The sequence below is a fragment of the Paroedura picta genome, chromosome 2 (genome assembly GCF_049243985.1).
Source record: "Paroedura picta isolate Pp20150507F chromosome 2, Ppicta_v3.0, whole genome shotgun sequence".
NCBI lineage: Eukaryota > Metazoa > Chordata > Lepidosauria > Squamata > Gekkonidae > Paroedura > Paroedura picta.
The window spans coordinates 40,123,869-40,146,286 of record NC_135370.1 but is presented as its reverse complement, the minus strand read 5'-3'; the positions used below and the strand labels follow the sequence as shown (position 1 = coordinate 40,146,286).

The window sequence follows — 22,418 nt, the reverse complement described above, 5'->3', positions numbered from 1 at the left end:
CTGCCTGCAGAGCCAGTGGGTTCCCATGAGTCAGTCAATATGGTGGGGGTTGGCTTAAGCCCTAGGTGAAATGCAGAATTTCAACAGCATAAGGGACAGCCTGTGGGAAGTGGGGCAAGCATGCCAGGGAGGTGGAGCATTACCATGTTCCCTTCCACCCATCTCCCTGTAGACAAAGGGTTGATGCATTGCTCAAACTTGCCCATGGCTAACAAATGAACTGTATAAATTGGTGCATGGTTACTCAGAGGTAAACCCCATTTGGTTTAACAGGGTCACTCTCAGGTAAGTGTGTACAGGACTGTAGTTGACATTTCAAACAGGATATGGATCCAGGCATTCATGAGAATTGTGTAAGCAGTAGCAATAAAACTCATGCAAAAATATACAACACGCTATAACAGGGTGGCCAAACTGACTCTTCAGGTGTCCATGGACTACAATTCCTAGGAGCCCCTGCTAGCATGTGCTATATACAGACTATATATATGGACCATAGAAAACTGTTGTTGGTCTTTTAATTTTTCAAGACTCCTTCTCCCCCACCCGGCACTATTTCTGTCCCGCCAGAAATGCTAGGCTCACAGTGTTTGCCTGAAGGGAAGGGGAGCTTGTGTCACCAGGCTCTCAAATGCATGCGCATGATTCAGATGTTGCACGTGCAGGTGGTGGAGGGGCTACACTGAGGGACCCATGAGGAGATTGGGGGGGGGGTCAGGGAAGGCGGGAAAGTTGTGCATGCCCTTCATTTCTTTACCAGGCTGTGTTGTGCTTCTTCCTTTAAGAAGTGAGTCGTCGCTGACTCAATTACTAACTCAATTTTAGTGGTTCAATGTGTCTTGTGATGGGATAAAACCATAATAGTTATGAATACTAGGCAAAATAGGTTTTGCTATTTAAAAAAAGAATTATTTCAGAATCTGACGTTGTCGACAAACTGTGTTTTGCATTCTTCCTGCTAGGATAGTATTGTGAAAATATTTCTGGCGTTTGTTTTTAAGCCAGGGTGTGAGCCAGTTTAACATGAAAAACACATGGTCCAAACAAAAAGGGATTTCCTTTTTAATTGTTATTGTTAGGACAAGAACAATTGCTTAAGGAATGGCAGAGGCAGACGTCTGGGGAAACATGCTTCCTATGCAGCCGGATCAAAGCTGGACTGGAGGACTTCAGGTATGAATTAATCACAGGAGCCTTGGTAAATATATGATTGCAGAATGAATCATCAGATTGGATCCTGCCAATCACTTCCATGCAAGCGTGGGTGATTTTCTGATTCCTGTCTCCCATGCCAGACGGCCAACTCTCCCTTTGTGCTGCTTCTGGGGCTTCTCTGCATTTTGGGGAGACGTTTTGGGCTCCAGCAGCAAAGGCAGGGGAGACAAAGAAATCACGCTCCATGGATGAAATTCATACGATCAGTGGAGATTTTTTTATTAGCAGGAACCAAGACAAAGTCTTCATTGTAGGACACTATCCTGGGGACATTTGTAGCTGGACAAGTGAGAATGTGTTGTAGCTACAGCAAAAGGCCGGAGGTCCGTGCCGCTTAAGAGCTAGTTTTCTTAGAGCAGTCTGCACAAGCTGCTTGCTTTTCAAACATCCGCAACATTTTTCAAGAGGCAGGTAGCACATTCAGATCCCTGCGAGCATGAAAGCCGTTACATATGGGAAAGGCAGGTTCCAGATTATCCTTTTGCTTCATCTGAACGTAAGTATTAATAGCATATTTTTTTCCTTCCAAGCCAAATTTACTTACAGCAAATTTCTGCCTAGCAGCAAAAACCCAGAGATGGACTCGGACTCGGACGTCCCCTCCCCACCTCCCATCTGGTGCCTTCAAAAAGGAGGAAATGTAGACCCAACCAACCAGGTGGAAGGGGGAGCCCTACCCACTGAGACACATACAGAGATAGGAAGCTATGGGGTAATGTGTTTCTGAAACAATTCATTTCTGACACAGAGGCCTGAAGCAAGCTCTGTGTAGTGGTAAGAGTTTCATACTAGGAACTGGGAGACCTAGGTTCAAATCCCAATACTGGCAGGGTGATCTTGGGCCAGTCACAGAGTCCCAGCCCAACCTACTTCTCAGTGCTGTTGTGAGGGCAAAAGGGAGGAGGGAAATAAGCCACTTTGGGTCCCTGCAGGAGTCAGAAGTCAAGTACAAATGAAGTAAAAGAAAAATATACTTAAGTATTCATAAAGAACTAGAAGAGCCTTTTTGTACTCTGCTTTTTACTAGCTGAAGGTGTTTCAAAGCAGCTTACAATCACGTGCTCTTACTCTCCCTGCGACAGACACCCCTTGAGGTAGGTGGAGCTGAGAGAGCTCTGAGAGAACTGTGACTGGCTCAAGGTCATCCAGCTGGCTGCATGTGGAAGAATGGGGAATCAAACCCAGTTCTCTCTTAACCACTACACCAAACTGCCTCTCGAGAAGCTGGTTCTTTAAAATAAATAAGGGAAAAATTGGATTCTCCGTGTCACAGAGTTTTATTTTGTGTAAATTGGGCCAGCCTAAGTCCAGTTATGTTCCTGTAAGGACAGTGACTTCAACGGAAGAACACTGCTTCAGATGGCCCTGTAAATTCTGCGCCCAGAGGTAAACCCTACACCAGGGGTAGTCAAACTGCGGCCCTCCAGATGTCCATGAACTACAATTCCCAGAAGCCCCTGCCAGCATTCGCTGGCAGGGGCTTCTGGGAATTGTAGTTCATGGACATCTGGAGGGCCACAGTTTGACTACCCCTGCCCTACACATAGTCCAGGCGATTACTAGCAAAAAACCCCGGAATCCCCATACAAAAGGGTTAAACTGGGTGTTTGGAGTGGGAACCCAGGAGTCGAAGTAGATGAGAAACGAAACACCTGTCAGAGCAACTTACCTTCTGTGTACCCTCTAAATGTCATGTATCCAGAAATAGCAAACACCAAGCTGATGAACACAGCGAAGGAAACAGACGCATGTGTGACACGAGTCCAGTTGCTTAACGTGGGCTCTTTCAGAGAGCCAAAAATTAAAAAACTATTGTGGTGGCAGATGAATGCTGAAGAGAGACAAGACGGTTAAATGGTCATCATGCACCTAACACGTCTGGAGAAAAATAAAAGCAAGAACAAACCACCCAGAGCCATATGGGAGGGCGGTATAAAAATGTAAGAAAATTAATTAAGTAAATAAATACATTGCAGCGAGGCACAAAGACCAGTGCGAAAGCCTGAAGACCACAAGCACAATCCAAACCAGGACTGATTCCTGCTGATTACCATGGTAGACTTGATCCCATGTTTAATGGGCTCCAGATGCGACCATCCATGGGTCTTGGTGCTACTTCAACTGCTTCCCCCAAAGGACACTTAAGATCTAGTGATCAAAACCTGCTTAGGATCCCCGACCCTAATAAAATTAAACTGGCCTCAACCAGGGACAGGGCCTTTTCTGCCCTGGCCCCCGTCTGGTGGAACGTTCTTCCTGATAACATCAGAGCACTGCTGGACCTTGGACAGTTCCACAGGGCTTGTAAAACAGAACTGTTTGGTTGAAGCCCCCAAAATCAACATACTTAAAGGTAAAGGTAAAGGTATCCCCTGTGCAAGCACCGGGTCATGTCTGACCCTTGGGGTGAGGCCTTCCAGCGTTTTCATGGCAGACTTAATACGGGGTGGTTTGCCAGTGCCTTCCCCAGTCATCACCGTTTACCCCCCAGCAAGCTGGGTACTCATTTTACCGACCTCGGAAGGATGGAAGGCTGAGTCAACCCTGAGCCGGCTGCTGGGATCGAACTCCCAGCCTCACGGGCAGACAGCTTCAGATAGCATTTCTGCTGCCTTACCACTCTGCGCCACAAGAGGCTCAACATGCTTAGGGAGGCATAAATGGTTTTCTCCATGAGAGGTAGTTTAGGCTGAAAGGTTGTGACTGATGCAGGGATTGATCCAGTAGGGTTGCTGGGAGATGGGAAATTCCTGGGAGGGAATCTTCGTCCATGCATGATGATGCAACATTTGGTGCGACCTTTGAGTGACATTACTGTGCTGGCAACAACGTTCTAGCACTCATCTAAAACCTATTTATTGTATGCATTCGTTCAATTTATCTAACAGCCTGGATAAAGAGCTCCGTTTTACAGGCCCTACAGAACGCTTTGAGTTCCGATAGGGCCTTCATTTTGTCGGGGAGCTCATTCTGCCTGGGTAGGGCCATGGATGAAAAGGCTCTTGACTCTAGTCGAGGTCAGGAGGATTTCTTTGGGGCCAAGGATCACCAGATTGCTGGAGTAGATAGAGCAAGTCGCTCTTTGGGGAATACAGGCAAGTCGACAGTCCTAGTCCTGTTATGCATGCACTGCTTTCCTCCACAGTCAATTCGCTGACCCTTTTAAATAGTCCTCTTAAAAAACATTTTTAAAACATTCCCATTTATACATGAGCCCTGATTCCACACTGTTGGTTTTTTTGAGCGATTATACATTCTAAACTGTTCTGACTGTAACTGTGGGAGGGGGAACTCCCTCTATTATGCTGCAAAGTCACCTGACCGCCACTCTGGCACATGCTGCTGGCAGGGCCTTATGGGATTTGTAGTTCATGGACATGGGGACTTTTCCATAAAAACACACAGCCTTCTGCATGTCAAAACCACCACCTTTCCCACTTTGAGGTATACTGTTCCTCATAAGAGAGTGGTCAGGATGAACCACAGAAGGCCGCAGGCTCTCATGCAAACTTAAAGCCCCCACCATACCATCCCTTCCCCTGTGAAAGGTTTTTTAAATCACTTGCGAGCCCAAAACGGGAGTCTCTGCTCGTAGCCTGAAGCAGCTCTGCTTCCTCATTCTTCCACAACCTGGAACTGGCATTTCAGACCCCTTCGCTTTGCCAGCCTGATAAACTTTCACACAAGTGCCCCCCAATGGTCACTGATCAGAGGTAGAGCTTTGAAGTCTCAGGCGCGTTCATAGGAGACTGTGGAGGAAATGAATACCACAGGGTAATTTCTACTAATTTACAAAGCAGTACGGTCAGCTCAGTTGCCAGGGCAAATGGCGTGTTCACGTGATTGCTAACAAAGGCAGAGTATCAGCGGCAGGCATTCGAGCTCCCATTGGTAGATGAGGGACTGCGAGCAGAAAAGGGGAGGAGATCAAAAACATGCTAACAGTTATGCATCAAGAAAGACCGTCCTCAGTGCCATCACAAAAGAAAAGTTGCTGTAAAACTAGTTTCAGAAGCCTGGTTGATAAAACAATGTCGGGACTGTGGGCAGCGTTTGCAGTGCAAAAACGAAAATAACACAATGGGTTTCACCCTGCGAAAAGAGTGCAAGGTTAAGAATTAAAAAACAAGATCTTGTTTTTGGCAGTGATTTTGCAAATTTTTGATGCTGCATAATACACCCTAGAGTGGCAATGTCACTTTTGAATAGCACCAGAAGTTGCATCATTATACGGGGATAATGATTGTGCCTCCTCTGTTTCACCAGCCAGTTTCCTCCCACTGCCCAGGTGAATAGCAGCTGACAATGAAGTGGCAGGGGCGGGAGATCTCCTGCCATAAGCAGGTAAATGGGAGCCGTATTACCTACTGGTCTTTGTGGCTGAATGGGAATCGGAAGACAGGCATCCCTGGTCTCTGATGTTTTAAAATGATCCTTAAAAGATTCTGGCAACCTATCTCCTCATGTACTGATAAAAAGCCTGGTGCAGGTGGTGACCTTTCCCCTCCCACTAGAAGAATATGGTACAGTCATATGCAGACGAACTGAGACGAACTTAGCAAATGCTCCACTAAGCCCAAGAACACTGGAAAGTGGAAAATCAGGTCCTGTGGGGAAATGGGCAGAATCATCCACTGCCCAAACTAAAATGCAAATGTCATCCAATATGTTTTCCTTACACACTGAAAGCCCAACTTGAATTGTGTTGACATATACATGAGTTACATCTCACAACTGTGAGCCCTCAGAAGCTAAGTGATGGGGGGGGGGGGGAGAAGGAGAATTTTTTCTTGCACTGCAATTTTAAGAAAAATATGCTTACCAAAGGACATCACCCCGATGGCTTGGATTGCATTTGGTTTTGCAAACACCCAGGCATCTTCTGTCTGAGGTCTGGAAAACAAAACTGTATTGAAAGATCGCTTGCCACCTTTCCCTTGAGTTGTCCGATAACTTCTCAACAGCCGACAATGAACAGCAATGAGCGCTAATAACGCTTGGAACACAACTAAAGAGGATCTGGTGATATTACGAATTGAAGAGCAAAAGGAATTGAAAGAAGAACTGAAGAGCAAAAGTGTATTCTGTAGTTACAACTGTATTTATGAATGTGCAATTTTTTTTTAAATGGTGACACAATATGGATATTTATTATTTTAGTAAATGTACTAAATATTAAACACATCACATTTCTATTATGCAAACTCCAACATACTAAATATATAATTGACAAAAAGAATTAAAATATGAAATAACCCCCCAAAGTGAATAATCGAATGAATACAATAGCAGTGAAATCCTATGCACTCTTCTACACCCACTGACTTCAATTGACTTTAAAAAGCTGAACTCTGCTCAAGAAGCCTGCACTGTAAACGCAGTTCAAAGGCTAGCAGCTGTGATAGCCAATAACCTAAAATTCACGGGCTCCAGTTCGGACTCCCTGGCATAGGGGGTGGAGGCTGCTGCCACCTGCTGGCACACTTGATGTACTTTGGGGAGCTCAAAACAGCTGGGCACAGCTGCAAAGCTGTCCCTGCCCACAGAATGCTGCACAGCTGCCCTTCTCCATTTCCACAGCTAACAAATTAGCTTTTCTAAGAAGAGTTTTCCTTGCCTGATACCAGAAGATGGTTTACTCTTGCCTTTCTTATCCAGAGTGTTTCCATATTCATCACGCCTGAGGACCATCAATATCCCACAGGGACAATTATTCCTAATAATGATGTTACAGTTATTCTCTTCTGCTTGCAAATAACTGATGGCGTCATTTAGAGGGGCATAAAGAGAACTACATGGTTCATAGGAACAAGGCATGTACATTTTTCTTAGTCATCTACAAAAAACGCAGTGTTTGTGGGAGGGGACACAAGACCTTCCCACATGTTTTGACTCAGACAGGATGCTTATCGTACTGTTCAGGCCAGTCCTCTGCAGCTCACATCCTTTACATGAGTTTATTTCCTCTCAAAAGACAATCGGAGAGAAAATTAAGCCAAGTCTATTAAGTAGCTGAGTACAGGTAGAAATACGCATTCCCTTGAGTATTTTTCTGAAACAGGAACCCTATGAATACCTTATTGTGGCTCCAGACAGATTCATGATTTGAATTGTGCACTGCAAATAATCCCGCGCAGGGATTTCAAAGGGTGGTGGGCTGTGCAAATATTTGTCATGCTAGCTATGTGCAAGGCCAACTAAATTTGTCTGGAAACAGGCCTACTAAAGTTCAAGGGGACGACGGACCACAATTCCCTGAGTGGTTGGATGTTCCGCAATAACATGACCACATTTTGCTTTCTTTGAGACGAGAGACTCCCAGGAGACTTGAAATCTCTTTATCATATGTATTTTATTTGTGTAGATATCTATAGCGTATTTTCTTCCCCAAGAGGGATCTGAAGTAGTTTGCCACATTGTTCTCCATTCTGTCCTCGCAACGACTGCCCTGTGTGGTAAGTTAGGCTGCTACTATTGGTCAAAGGTCAAGCTTCCATGGCAGAACTGAAGATTCAAACATGGGTTCCCCAGATCCTAGTCTAATTCTCTAATACACCACTGTTGAAATAAAGCACAAGTGGAGAATAAGAGGCTGCCCCTACAGCCAATTTACACAACCTTCTCTAGAGCAGTGGTCCCCAACCTTTTAATCACCAGGGACTGGTCAACGCTTGACAATTTTACTGAGGCCCGGGGGAAGGGGTAGTCTTTTGCCAAGGGATGTTGCTGCCGCTGCCTGAGCCCCTGCTCCACTTGCTTTCCCGCTGGCGCACCTGACCTCCTGCCGCCCACTGGGAGGCGCTACCAGCAGCAGCTGCACAGTGCCATACCGAGGGAGAGCCCCAGCCATGGCGGTCACTGGAGAGCACCAAAGGTGAGCCAGCGGCAGAGTGGCAGGGCAGCCCCTGAGGCAGCAGCCAGGGAGGAGGACGAGGAGGAGCCGCAGCCCAGTACCAACTGATCCACGGACTGGTACCGGTCCCTTGCCTGGGGGTTGTGAGTAACTGCTATAGAGGACTTTTTCTTTCAGTCCTCCCCAGCCTCATTTAAGAACACAGCTATCAACCATCTCCTAAGAACCAAAGCCCACTTAAGAAGCATCAGCCACTGCTAAGGAACATTAACATAGCTTTGTCTTGAGCCTTGGTGACAGACTCATTTGTAGGACTAGAACAGAAATCTCCCAGCACCAGATCTACCCTTAGTATCACAACTTATCAGACAGGGCACAAGGCACTGTTGCAGAATTTGGTTTTAATCTATTTTATGCTGTCAACTGATAAGAGAAAATAGAGAAATGCTAAGGCCATAGTTCTTTTGCGTTTTGAAAAGATCATGGGGACGGAAGACGGAAAGTCATGCAACCCTGCCAGTTGGGTGTTGTGACTGGGATGCATTCCCAAACTATAAACTCCCCTCATAGAGCAGCCCACCGTCATCTGTTCATCACATGTGAAATTGCCTTACACCGAGTCAAGCCACTGGTCCACCTAGCTTAGTTCCATGTGCTCTGACAGTGGCAAGAGGATCTCAGGTAAAGCAGGACCAGTTGCAGCATCAGCCCCCCCATAGGTTCTTGCTTACTGGAGATGCCAAGGTCTTCTGCACTCATCTGGGGCTGTCTGCACACAAGGTATGTGGCTCTGTCACTCAGCCAAGCTCTTGAGGCAATGAGGAGGATGAGGAGAAGGAGAAGGAAGAGAGTTGGGTTTTATACCCCGATTTTCACTGGCCAAAGGAGCCTCAAAGCAGTTTACAATCGCCTTCCCTTCCTCTCCCCTGGGAGAGCTCTGATAGGACAGCTTCTAAGGGGGCTGTGACTAGCCCAAGGTCACCCAGCTGGCTGCATGTAGAGGAGCAGAGAATCAAACCCAGCTCAGCACATTAGAAGGTGCTGCTCTTACCTACTACACCAGGGGTAGTCAAACTGCGGCCCTCCAGATGTCTGTGGACTATGATTCCCATGAGCCCCTGGCAGCGTTTGCTGGCAGGGGTTCATGGGAATTGTAGTCCATGGACATCTGGAGGACTGCAGTTTGACTACCCCTGCCCTACACCATGAGAAGAAGTAGTGACTGGTCTTCTGTTAAACAGATATTAAGAAGTGTGCAGCAACTAACTGAATGATGAATAAACCAGATTTGAACGAACGTTTACTTCAAATGCCTTCCTGGATTCTTAGGCCCGTATTTTGTATAACTGTCTTTTTTGTAGAGAAGAGTGATGAACTATCCTATAACCTGACTGCACAGTTTTCCTGTCACAATTATCCTTTGCTGTACTGTGTGCGAATATATGTGATTTTAATCCTTCCGTTTGCCTCTTTTGTCACATTCTTTTCGACATTTTATTGAAAATGCCAGTCTGAACTGCAGCTGGGCAAAACCCAGCTGGAGGAAGGTTGGTTCTTCAGATCACTAACAGATTTGACTGTTGTTGGGACAGTTTGGCCCTACTGTAATTCAACAGCGCTGCCACATTCCTGCAATTCACATCTATTGTACCAGTTCTGAGGTAAAAACAAATGAGCTTTACATTGTCCCTGTAAAAACAAATGAGCTTTACATTGTCCCTGCAGACACTGCTTAGCAAAACGTCGTTCCAGAGGGTGCTATTGGATTTGATTCTAACTACCTAGCAGAAGGTATGTTATATAATGAACTTACACATAAACATCTTAAGTCACCACAGGAAGCAGACTTAAACCTAGTCAGACAGCTGGCCTGCTCACACTGCCAGTGGCTCTTCAGTGTTTCAGGCAGAACTTGTTTGTATCACCCACTGTCTGATCCTTTTAACTGGAGATGTCAGTGACTGGACCCAGAACTACAAAGCAGATGTTCTGTCACTGAGCCAAGGCCTCTTCCCTGAAACAGAAAGGAGTGTAATTCGCAGGATTCCCTGCAGCCAAGATTCTCACTAATACATCATGGAGATCCCACATCCAGCTTGTACTCCAACAACTCGGTTGGCACCCAGCTGAATTCTGGATTAATCTTAAGACTTTAGTAATCACCTTCCAGGCCATATGTGGTCTGGGCCCAGTGTACCTGAGAGACCGCCTCCTTGCCTATACCCTTTACGCTCTGCCATCTCCAACTGGTTGTGGATCCCTGGCCCCAGAGAAGGGATCTCAACAAGGGCCAGAGCCTTCTCAGTCCTGGTCCCCACCTGGTGGAACGAGCTCCCTGAAGAGATCAGGCCCCTGTCAGAACTCTCACAATTTCACCGGGCCTGCAAAAGGGAGCTTCTCCACCAGTCATTTGCTTGGGGGTGACCGACCCAAAAACATCCACTGGTGTCCATCCCCACCCCCAAGACACCCCCTTCCATGAACGAACAATCTGACCTACCCAAGGCTTTGTCAATGTTACTATTCCTATTAAAATATTATTCTGGTTGACATGTTATATTATGATTATTATATTTGTTATAATGTTTTATGTAATCACCCTGTGATATTCTATGTAAATCGCCTGGAGCTGTATGGAAGGGCAGTATAAAACTCTAAATAAATAAATAAAATAAATATGTGCAGAGAATTATATGGGGGAGAATTGCATATTCAGGCAGAACCACAATATTTTTGTCACTGCAGTTCGCACTTCTAAAAATGCTAGTCCTTCAATTTCATCCTACCTTTTTAATATAGATGTTAAAGAATTCAAGCCAGTGTGGGATTATCACATAGACAGCATTTCAGGGCCCAAACTTCTATTAACTTCACCCCAGCATGGCATAGTCGGTGCTAGAGTTTCAGATTAGACACTGTGAGATTCATGTTTGAATCTCCTCTATGCCAAATAAGCTTGCTGGATGTCCTTGCTATATGGCCAATAGTGAGGCTCCTGACTGTACTGAATTTTTCTAACTTACACAACTGAACCCTTACTAGAGAAAAGTGTACCTTAACATGGCAACAAACTATAAAGAATGAGGCCTCCAATATTTGCCTTTGGTCACACACAATAATCATAACAAATTTCATCCTGGTCTATTTATAAGAAATTAAAGTAGTATTGTAATGGTTGAGGCCAAAAACTTGTGTTTATTACCCTTTCTCATTAGAGAGAAGGAGGTGGCTTCTAGAATGATTTGATTTTAAAGCTGATATGTTGTTGTTGTTAGGTGCGAAGTCATGTCTGACCCATCGCGACCCCATGGACAATGATCCTCCAGGCCTTCCTGTCCTCTACCATTCCTTGAAGTCCATTTAAGTTTGCACCGACTGCTTCAGTGACTCCATCCAGCCACCTCATCCCCCAGCATTAGGATCGCTGCCTTGACGTAGCGAAGGGGGCTTGCATAGCTCAGTGAAGCTATGAGCTATGCCGTACAGGGCCACCCAAGATGGACAAGTCATAGCTGAGAGCTCTGACAAAAGGTGATCCACTGGAGAAGGAAATGGCAAACCACTCCAGTATCTTTGCCATGAAAACTGTATGGACAGGTTCAAAAAGCTGATATTTAAATTAATTTATGACTTCAAAGTTAATGATTATTACATGATTATGTTGTTACCTGCCCTGTGCTTTCAGCGAAGGGCAGATTGCAAATAACGTATTGTCATTGTTATATTTTGTAATATCAATTGTTTGATCACTGAGGAATAACAATGGGCCCAAATGTGTATGGTAAAGATCCATAATGATAATTTTGTCACTTTACAATTTGTCACTTTACAAATTGCTTTACAAATTAAAATTGTCACTTTACAATTTGATTCTTAATTAAGGCTATCACCAGGAGCCAATATCTGTTTTTTAATCTACTTTCTAATAAATACATGTATATTTTACTATATGTCAGTTCTTAATGTTTTCAGTTTGACTAACAGAATTATTCAGTCATTCAGTTCTTCTTAACCTTGAGGTTCTTAACTCAGTTATGTTTGGGTTAAGTTCCCCATTTCTTTTTTTGATGTGGAACATCTCCTGGAGCAGTCCCACCAACGGAAGTCCCGCCACCAGGGGCTGCGCCAATAGATGGGCAGCAGCACCAGAGCACTGAGGCACATTCAGTGCTCTGGCGTTGCCGCCACCAGTCTTCCAAGGCCGCTCCCGCCCTCCGGAGAGTGGGGGCAGCCTCTGGAGACTGGCGGGGCAGGGCCAGCCCAGCAAGACACAGTGCTGTGTCACACTGGGATGGCCCTACCCCCGCTATACCTCCCAGGCTGCTCCCACCCTCTGGAGAGCGGGACCAGCCTCGGGAGACTGGCAGGGGTGGGGCCAATCCCAGAGTGACCCACCACCAGGTAAGGAGAGGGGGTGGGGTTGGGAAGAAGAGGGAGGGGGCAGGGAACAATGATTCTCACCCCTTATGTGGAATCCTTGTAGATAGATTTATTTTTAAAGTTTTTAGCTGTTTTCTTTCCCTTGGACACAGTCCACAGGGTTAATCAAAACAAGAAACTTTTATTTAGAACAAAACACTGAGGAACCTAAAGTCTAAGAAACATTTCACTTTCATTGAACATTGAAGTTCCAAACCTACACCTGGGATTTCAGCCTGTTCCAAGCAGCTCTTCTATATTTTCCCTCATTCAAAAAAAAAACACCTCTTTTCATTTCAGCCCCTAATCTATCAGTTTGTCTACTATTAACACCTAACTGTCATTTTTCAATTTCTGTTTAGAACGTCTCCTTCTGTAAACATTTTAACCACTTTATTTGCTTTCTCCTAGGGAGACGCTGAACCTAGCATGTTCACGTGCTCACAAATATATTGGGGAGGGGATTTCCTGTTAACTCCCTGCAGATCACCTGAACAGCTTGCAGTCTTTATACCAGCACATTAAAGATTCAGGAGGTCCATGTCCCTCCTTGCCCACCTGTGGACACCCATGTACCCCCACACCCATTTTCACATTCCCCTCCTTTCACTACATGCCCTCTGCTAGTTCAAGCATTCAAAAAGGAAAGAAGATTGACACACTGGAGAAATCAACATTTTCATTTGCAGTAATAAACCACATTAAGAAATAAGGTCAATCTAAACCCAAAAATGTCACAAAACATTTCAACGCTGGCATGCCTCCTGTTGTAATAGATTACAGATTACACCTAGGCACCCCCCCCAAAGCCCCATCTGTATCTGTTCATTAAATAATTGGGGTTTCTTTTCCATTACCGACATGATTACAGGCGTGTCACACTGAACAGCACTACAGTTCAAATAGGAGGTTATCATAGCAACAAAGTCATCATCAGGAGCTATTCTGTACATCTTTTTTTTACCGTATACTTAGCAATCATGCTTTCAAATACGCAGGCAGCAATCTTCAGCAGAATGCGGCAATGAAGCAAAAGGAAGACTCAGAGGAAGAGAGAGAAGGAAAGCGGACTATCAGATCAAACCATGAAGAAGATTATTTAGATTCTCACTGCAATACCGGGGGGTATTTTTGAAAGGTTTATAAACATGTGCAATTACTGAATACTCCCGGACTCAGGTTTAATTTGATGTCGGAAGAGGCAGGAGGAGCGATCCCATCCACTCTCTCCCTCTCATTGCAGCCCGCCAACTCCTGTTGCTGTTAGTCTAATGTCACACACAGAAATCCAAATTCCTGGGGTCGGAAGGGGTGCTGGAAGGAGGGGATCCAAACCCAGGTGCTTAAAGAGGCCCATGGAACTTGTTTTGGCTTGCCTCTCGCGATACACGCTATGCTCCAGACTGTAACACATCATGATCTTCTCAGTCTTTTAATTTTTTTAATGATACAGAAAACCATCTACAAAAAATGGTAGTAGGAAAGAGAAGGAGCACCAACAGAAAATGAACAGTGAAAAGCAACAGCTTCCTACCCAACAGACTGCTGGGGGATGAAATGCCTCATGCTTGTTTACCAAGTCCGCAACTTTAACAGGAAGAGAAGAATTCTACATCCTCCCTTTGTTTTGAGAAGAGATCTGTTTTAGGCAGATGCAGATCCATCTTGAATCTTCACCATATAACAGCTAAGGTGTAGAGCTCCCAAATGAGCTAAGGAAGCTATATATTTTTCTTGTTTTATCTTCCAGTTTCCCCAGTCCTGTTAGCTAGTAAAACTGTCTTTTATATACATTACTAGTCCAAAAGCCCATTGTACCCAGGAATGCAACGGGCGCTAGCGGTGGGCCCCAATGGTGCTACCGCTGCCCTACCTGGTCGTGTTGCTGGCGGCTGGGCTAATGGCTCCACAGCCGGCCAGCCTGCTGTGTGTGCTGGCAGCCAGTTTGAGCAGTAGGCGGGCCAAGGTGCCATGGGAGTGCCCTCTTAGGCAGCCAGGCAGGCAGTGTCTAGCCATGAGGCTGCATGAGCACCTTGCAGCTAGCTTCTGGGGGCAGGTGCTCCAGGGACCAGCCCAATCTGGATTGGCCTGTGGAGCCAGAAGCGGAGTCCGGATACCTGGGCGTGCCCTGGACACCACACCTCCCATAGGGGCTCTTCACAAATATAAGCGCAACTACTGGTACAGATAACTGCCTTGTCTGGTCTCATCATTTATACATTAACTCTGCTACTTTTTATACAATATAAACCCTCAGGGTACCTCAATAGAAATGCTATTTGCCAGCAATTCAGTTAGCAGATAAAGTACTTGGAAATAGCAGTGATATTGAGGGCTGGGGGGGGAGGGGGAGGACTGTAGACCACAGATAGAAGATAGTGCCACGTGGTGGTCGAATCAGGACCATGGAGACTAAACTTCAATCCCTGCTCAACCACAAAGCAGGTTGAGAGACCTTGGCCCATCACTCTTGCTCAGAACAGTCTATCTCATGGGTTTTTTTGAAAGGGTAAAATGCGTGCGCATTCTAGGCATGTTGGCTTTTTCCCCATGATCAGGAAAATTTGCAGATATGCAAATGGAGGATGCACATATTTAACTGGTACACAAAGGGGCACATAAGGAGATCAGATAACAAATGCTGGGAAAGCTCTCTCCCCAAGACCTTAGAAAGCCATCAGCAGTCTCATCTGACAGACAGACTAAGTATGAAGCAGCTTCATGTATTTCCTCCCAAAATTCAAATTCCAGTTGGGACACTGTGGGAACATCTCACAATAAATGCTGGGGTATGCTCAGTAACCTCAGTGTACCATAATTCCTGAACAAAAGCTAAAGTGCTCAGAAAGGTCCACAGGCCCAAAATATATATGCATATAAACAAAGCCACCACAAGTTTATGGCAAATCTTTCTTTGCTGTTCATCATCACATTGGTATAAAGTAGCTACTATTAATCTTAGTTCTTGTCTACATGTGCTATGATCATTGTTTTAAATGGGTTCTAAGCAGTTTTGAATACTGATAATGGCAGGGTCTACATCAGGGGTGGGCAAACTGTGGCCCTCCAGATGTCCATGGACTACAATTCCCATGAGCCCCTGCCAGCATGGGAATTGTAGTCCATGGACATCTGGAGGGCCACAGTTTGCCCACCCCTGGGGTCTACATAAACAAAACCTTTTCAAAACCGCTTTAAATTCCCAGAAGAATTACTGAGTGCGTTTTGCAGAACCAAAAACAAGGTTACTCACATCTGAGAACTGAATGTAATTGTTCTTATGATCCCAATAACCAGGATGACGATTGTTAAAACCAGGGAGAGAAAAGATACCTGCAAATAACCATACAAAAAAAGTTACTAATTTATCTGGTACCAAGCATGCTTTCAGCTTTTCAGAAAGGGAAAGCTTTATTTTTTTTTTTTAAGAATGGGGAACAGTTTAGGACCAAATCCTGGCTTGAATCCACATTCTGCCCATCTCTCCCTTGCACATGTAGCACAGGTAAGGACTTCCTGGGTTCAGAAAATGTCCAGTCAAACACACAAAACAGGATCAGAGTTAAAACATTTCCGAAGAAGGATGGGAGGGCACAGTGCCCATGTGTGTACCAGCTGCATGCGTGCATGCTCTGTTCCCATGTGTGCACATTTTCCTGATCTTAGGGGGAAAGCTGCCATGCACACATCTGGACACTGTCCCCAAATATGTGGGAAACTGCACAGCTGAGGTCAAGGCAAGGCACTCCACTGCATATGCGGGCAGGGCCAGTGAGCTCACACTCCTTCTATATGCATATCCTTGCCTTTCACCTACTGCCTTAATGGACTCGGCCACCAGCTGCTTCCACTGCTCCCCGACCCAAGAACGAGTGAGCCAGCTTGGTATAGTGGTTAAGAGCAGCAGCCTCTGATCTGGCGATCCAGGTTTTATTCCCCTCTCCTCCACATGCAGCCAGCTGGGTGACCTTGGGCTAGTCATAGTCCTGATAGTGCTGGTCTCACAGAGCAGACCTGACGGACCTCTCTCAGCCCCACCTATCTCGCAGGATATCTTTTGCTGGGAGAGAAATGGAAGCCAAGTGTAAGCCACTTTGAGACTCCTTCGGGTAGTGAAAAGCAGGGCATAAAAACCAACTCCTCCTTTTTCTTCATGATGGTTTCTGCACCTGAGAGGGGGTGGAGCCTGAAGACTTACTCCCACCTTAAACTGCATCCTGTCTCTCCCCTGCCACTTGAGCTTGTCTGTTAATGCAGGTGATATAACTTCTGATGACACGTAACTTCTGGAGGTGTGGGAGGGAGGCGTGGCCAGCTGACACAAGTTCTGGGGCTTTCAGGGGCTCTTCCATGATCAAAAGGTTGAAAAAGGCTGATCTAAGTAATGGATTGAATTCAGCTGTAATTTCTGCAGACAGAAGGGACCTCCATCATCAGAGAGCAGATATCTTTCCTCTCCGCTCCTTTTGCAGTGCAAAAATAACCAGATAAACACCACAGGTGTTTCTCCTGGGAGAGGGACCTCCCCTGGAAGAGCACAGGGGGAGCAGGGAGTTGAAGTTCTACACCAGGGAGGGGGAATCAGTTCCAACTGCTCTGTGTTCCATTTGTGCAAATGCTTTGTTGAATCCGGCCCAAAGCTATTAACTGATATCAAGAAGTTCACTTGTGTACCTTCCACAGTTTTGATATGTTCCGGTAAAGAGAAAGGGGAAGAGTGAAGATGAGGGTGGTGCACACGATGATGACATGGCGACTAATAAATACATTATCTTGATCAACTGTAAAGCGAGAAAGAGAGAGAGAATTAATAGGTATTTTCTCCCCAAAAGGATTAAACATCAATGAATTTTTAGCTTAAATAGTCAGAAATCTGAAGTCTGTATAGTGGGAGGTATAGGTGTCTAAAAAGAAATGAAACAATTCTTAAATAGAACAGAAAAAGCAAAATAAAGTAATAGCTATGTAACATGTTACATTTGACACATGGCTCAGGGAAGGGTTGGGAGGTAGACATCCCTCATCCCTATGCACTGCAGCCCTGATCTAAATCACGGCACCACGTGTTTGAGAACTGAGCCCCCTACAGGAAACTCAAAGCTGATATCTGCTTGCAAGCCCCCGGGGGGAGTACATGACATTTGCTTCAAGCTAAGATAAATTCATCCTAATAAAAGACACTATACGCCCATGCACACACACAGACGCACGCACGAGGGAGCGCTTAAACAATATTCTCGTAAGTCTTTCCAGGGGGAACATTATTTAGCTCTGTTTTCAAAACTTTAAAATCATGTTTAAAACATTTCACTTACAAAGGAATGGCTTCAAAGTGGTAGCGAACATCAAGCGCAGCTTCTGTAAGACAGCTTTTCTTTCATTTTTTTTTAAAAAAGGAAATGAGACCTAGAAAATTCTCCTATCAAGAATACTCACACTATACTCGGAATAAATAATAGAAAATGCATTTACGAAGCTGCCTTATCCAGTCACCAGACTACCTGCGTATCTTGCAGTGGCTCTTCGGGGTCCCAAGTAGAGAAAGTTCCTTCCTAACTCCTGAGTGTGTGTTGTTGTTTTTGCTGGAATTGTAAGGGATGCGTGCTTTTTCAATTTTTTTCATAAACAGTCAAAATTGTCATGCTTTATTCCAAATACAAAGCATTTCTTGTTTTTGTCAAATTTGTACATTGGTGTAGTGAAGTAATGAGGTCTATGTACAGTGGCTAGAAAGTGCCAGTTAGTAGGAGGTAAAATGCATTTAGCACAACACTTCCTACATATTTTGAAAACTGTGTCGAACACAATGCAGTGGTTAGGGCACTGGACTCGGGATCAGAGAGACATGAGCTTAAATTCCCAATTTAGCCACAAAGCTCACTTGGTTGATCCCCAATTTAGGCCCTCTTTCTTAAAGGGTGGTGGAGTCTCCTTCACTGGAAGTTTACAGTGGATGAGCGATGGGGTTGTGCGTGTCCTGCATGGTGCGAGGGGTTGGACTAGATGACCCATGAGTTCCCTTCCAACTCTATTATTCTATGATTATAAGTCGGGTTAGGTCAGCCTTTCTCAACTTTTTTACCACCGAGAAACCCCTGAAAGGCTTCAAGAAACCCCAGAAATGGTGCAGTTGTGCAGAATATAGTTGGGAAGCACAGCTGTGTACACACCCACCCAGAGCCCCCTCCAGGCCCGATTGGCCTTTTTTTGGGGGGGAGGTGTCAAGATGATCATATATGGTTGTATCAAATGTTTTTTTAATTTTATTAATTAATAAATAACAATCAACATAAATGCCCCAGCAAAAACAAAATTCACCCCAACACAACTCTGTAGCTTCATAAACCTTTTGAATCCTGTAAACAATGTCCATTTCATCTATTACATTTCAACTGTTCATCATAGTCCAAGTCACACATTACAACACTAGTTCACATACCTTATAGTCTGAAAATTTCCTTAAGTAATTTGCCAAATCAAGCCAAATTATATTGAAATCATCAATCTTTTTCTCCCCTTGAATTAAAGGTAAAGGTAAAGGTATCCCCTGTGCAAGCACCGGGTCATGTCTGACCCTTGGGGTGACGCCCTCTAGCGTTTTCATGGCAGACTCAATACAGGGTGGTTTGCCAGTGCCTTCCCCAGTCATTACCGTTTACCCCCCAGCAAACTGGGTACTCATTTTACTGACCTTGGAAGGATGGAAGGGTGAGTCAACCCTGATCCGGCTGCTGGGATCGAACTCCCAGCCTCATGGGCAGAGCTTTCAAACTGCATGTCTGCTGCCTTGCCACTCTGTGCCACAAGAGGCTCTTCCCTTGAATTACTTTAATGTTATTTGTTAACTTTTCCAACATCATAAACTGCCTAATTTTCTTTCGCCAATATCTGCATTTTTCTAGTTCTAGTAGCAATTAACATACTGGCAGCTACAATTCTGAAAGTTCACCAATATTTTCTGCTTACACTGAGAATTTTCATTGAGAAATAAATTGAAGAGAACCACCTGGACTGAATGTTCCAATTTCACTTTTATAATTTTACTAATTTCCCAAAAAATATTCTCCCATTCAAGCCCTCCCAGAATTTCATTATTGCTGGATATTCCCACCACATATGAATAAAAGTTCCTTCCTTTCCACAGCCTCTCCAACATTCTTTATCCCCAGATTTCTTCATTCGAAAGAAGAAGACGAAGACGATGACAATGACGAAGACGAAGAAGAAGAGTTGGTTCTTACATGCCGCTTTTCCCTACCCGAAGGAGGCTCAAAGCGGCTTACAGTCGCCTTCCCTTTCCTCTGCCCACAACAGACACCCTGTGAGGTAGGGGAGACTGAGAGAGCCCTGATATTCCTGCCCGGTCAGAACAGTTGTATCAGTGCCGTGGCGAGCCCAAGGTCACCCAACTGGTTGCATGTGGGGGAGCGCAGAATCGAGCCTGGCATGCCAGATTAGAAGTCCGCACTCCTAACCACTATACCAAACTGGCTCTCTCTAGGGATATACACTAATTGGGGTATAATACCCTTTTTGTATTACCTTTATTGCATGTTCTTGGACTTCCCTTGATATTGACTTAAATGGAACTTACCTGATAAATGTTTTAAAAACGTTTAAAAATATATTGAAAATAATTAACTCTCACCCAGTCGGGAAACCCTTCCAGGGATATCAAGTAACTCCAGGGTTTGACGAAACCCTGGTTGAGAAAACCTGGGCTAGAGTGACAAATTGCCTGCAGGAGTACCAAGGTGGCTACAGAGAATGGAGAGTAAAACCAGCCTTCTGCATTGTGCCCAGCTTGCTCTTTTCCTGGGTGGCTGGCTAGGGTAGCGGTGGGGGTGGTTTTACCCTCTGCAGGCAACTGTCAGATCTCCTGGCATCCACCTGAGGGCTCGGATGAGAGGACCAAGGCTGCATAAAAGGATGGAGGATGCTGGAGAGAACTGGCCTTTTACATCCATCTCTGTAGCCAGGTCAGTCTGCGACTCAAAGAGGTTCGCAGCACCCCCATCCTCCAGCAGCAGCTGTTTCATAGTGTGAACTACCTGACAACCACACCCCAGCTGGGAGACAACTTTTCCTCCTTCCCTAGAACTTGGCCAGGTATCACATTGGTGAACAGAGCTCAGAGGACCAGTGAGTGACCTGTCAAAGACACACATGTGGCTCCCAAGCTATTGATTGAATGGTACTGTCATATGCTACCATAATCCCCAGTAATAAAACCACAATAGTAATAATATCCTCAGTACCCTGGGCAAAGTCAGATTTTGTGTGTGCATGTATAAACTCTCATCAAGTTACAGCCAATTTGTGGCAACCCCATAGAGCAGAGGTGGCCAAATTGTAGCTCTCCCGATGACCACGGACTACAATTTCCATGAGCCCCTGTGCTGGCAATGGCTCATGGGAATTGTAGCCCATGGACATCTGGAGAGCCACAGTTTGGCCACTGAGTTTTTCAAGACAACAGAGGTGGTCTGCCATTGGATTTCTCTGCATATCTACCCTGGATGGTCTCAAAGTACCAACCAAGGCTGACCCTGCTTAGCTTCCCAGATCCTGGGTCATTCAGGTCAGGGCTCAGACTTTGTACCAGGTACCGAATCAGCAAAGATTGTCACCATAAAATAAGCACCGTACTTAAGAGTCAGAAAGGGTCAGTACAGCCACTTCATGCAGAAGTATTTTTGACCAACATTCCTAGTATACAGCAGAAAGAGAAAAATTACACTCACCTCCAGGAATTCTCTGAAAAACTTTTGTCAAGGTATCTCCTGTTATAATGTTGTAGCTAATCATGGCTTTCGAAAAGAAACAGAAGGCTCTTTATTACTAATGCTTTTAAAATGGTAAACAAGATCCAAACACACATTTAATCTACAAAATTATATGTATCAAACTGTGCTTTCCCCATATTTGAAGCTCTGAGTCTTATAAGTTGCTAGTTTGTGCTGACTTACTTCCAAGTAAGCCACAGTGAACTCTATGGGGCTTAATTCCAGATAAACATGCAAAGAGCCAGGCTGATATTCTCAATATCCTCCCTCATCAAGTAGCTCTTCACAAGCCCTGATAACAGTTTCAGACTAGTTTTTACAATTGGAACCTTTCTGCTCTCCCTTCTTACAGTAGTCATAAAATCCTGAAAAAGCAATCAAAGCAGTTAGACGATCAGTCCCCTTGAATTGTGTAGCTGCTTCAAAACATTTTTTTAACTGCTTTTAAATTGTGTCACTTTCAACCCAAATGACGAACATTCAAAGCTTTAAAATAACTCCCAGGCGTCTAGACATGCTGAGAAACAGGGAGAAACATCCATAATTGAACGGTGAACTATTTGCGTTCCAAGCCAATCTGTTCCCTCGCAAAACAACCAGTCACTTCCAAAACTGAATAAGTCAAAACCTAAACTAGCATCTCTTTTCCTAGCCATTGTGCAAAACCTAAACTAGCATCTCTTTTTCTACCCATTGTGCAAAATGTTTTCTTAACCTTGAAGTCGGGCCTTACCAATAAAAGGGTATAAAAACTGAAGAGCTGAAAGAAGAAGGTACCCCAGAAAGCCGTATGTTTTATTGACCAGCGACTGATAGCTGTTTGCCCCAGATAGGCTTCCTCCTTTAATCAGCAAGATAATAGAATAATCTGTAATGGAGACAGAAATGATATGATCCTATTAATAACAACCTCTTTCTGGCACTATTTTCTTAGGGATAACAAAGAAGAAGGGGATGTGTGCCATAGGCTAGATCTGCTCTTGGGGAGGGGTGCAAAGTGCCATTAAGTTGTACAGTTTTCAAGGCAAGAAATGTTCAGAGGCGTCTCTCTACACAGAACAATGGTATTCCTTGGTGGAATACTGACCAGGGACAACCTTGCATTGCTTCCAAGATCTGACAAGATTGGGCTAGCCAGATCAGGA

General features: G+C 44.8%; 1 protein-coding gene across 3 annotated transcripts in view; it reads right to left on the bottom strand.

Moving 5' to 3' along the window:
• Positions 1-22,418, bottom strand: part of SLC38A11 (solute carrier family 38 member 11) — a 42,901-nt gene that overhangs the window by 6,505 nt on the left and 13,978 nt on the right. For 2 of the 3 annotated variants that reach the window (XM_077319857.1, XM_077319858.1), the window contains exons 4-9: positions 22,007-22,141; positions 21,232-21,297; positions 17,162-17,268; positions 15,741-15,820; positions 6,038-6,108; positions 2,885-3,046 (exon numbers count right to left, since the gene is read on the bottom strand). In XM_077319857.1, coding sequence (XP_077175972.1) covers positions 2,885-3,046; positions 6,038-6,108; positions 15,741-15,820; positions 17,162-17,268; positions 21,232-21,297; positions 22,007-22,141 — 621 coding nt within the window. Of the gene's footprint in view, positions 1-2,884; positions 3,047-6,037; positions 6,109-15,740; positions 15,821-17,161; positions 17,269-17,802; positions 18,458-21,231; positions 21,298-22,006; positions 22,142-22,418 lie in introns of those variants that run through there. The other variant, XM_077319860.1, reaches the window with a different exon arrangement.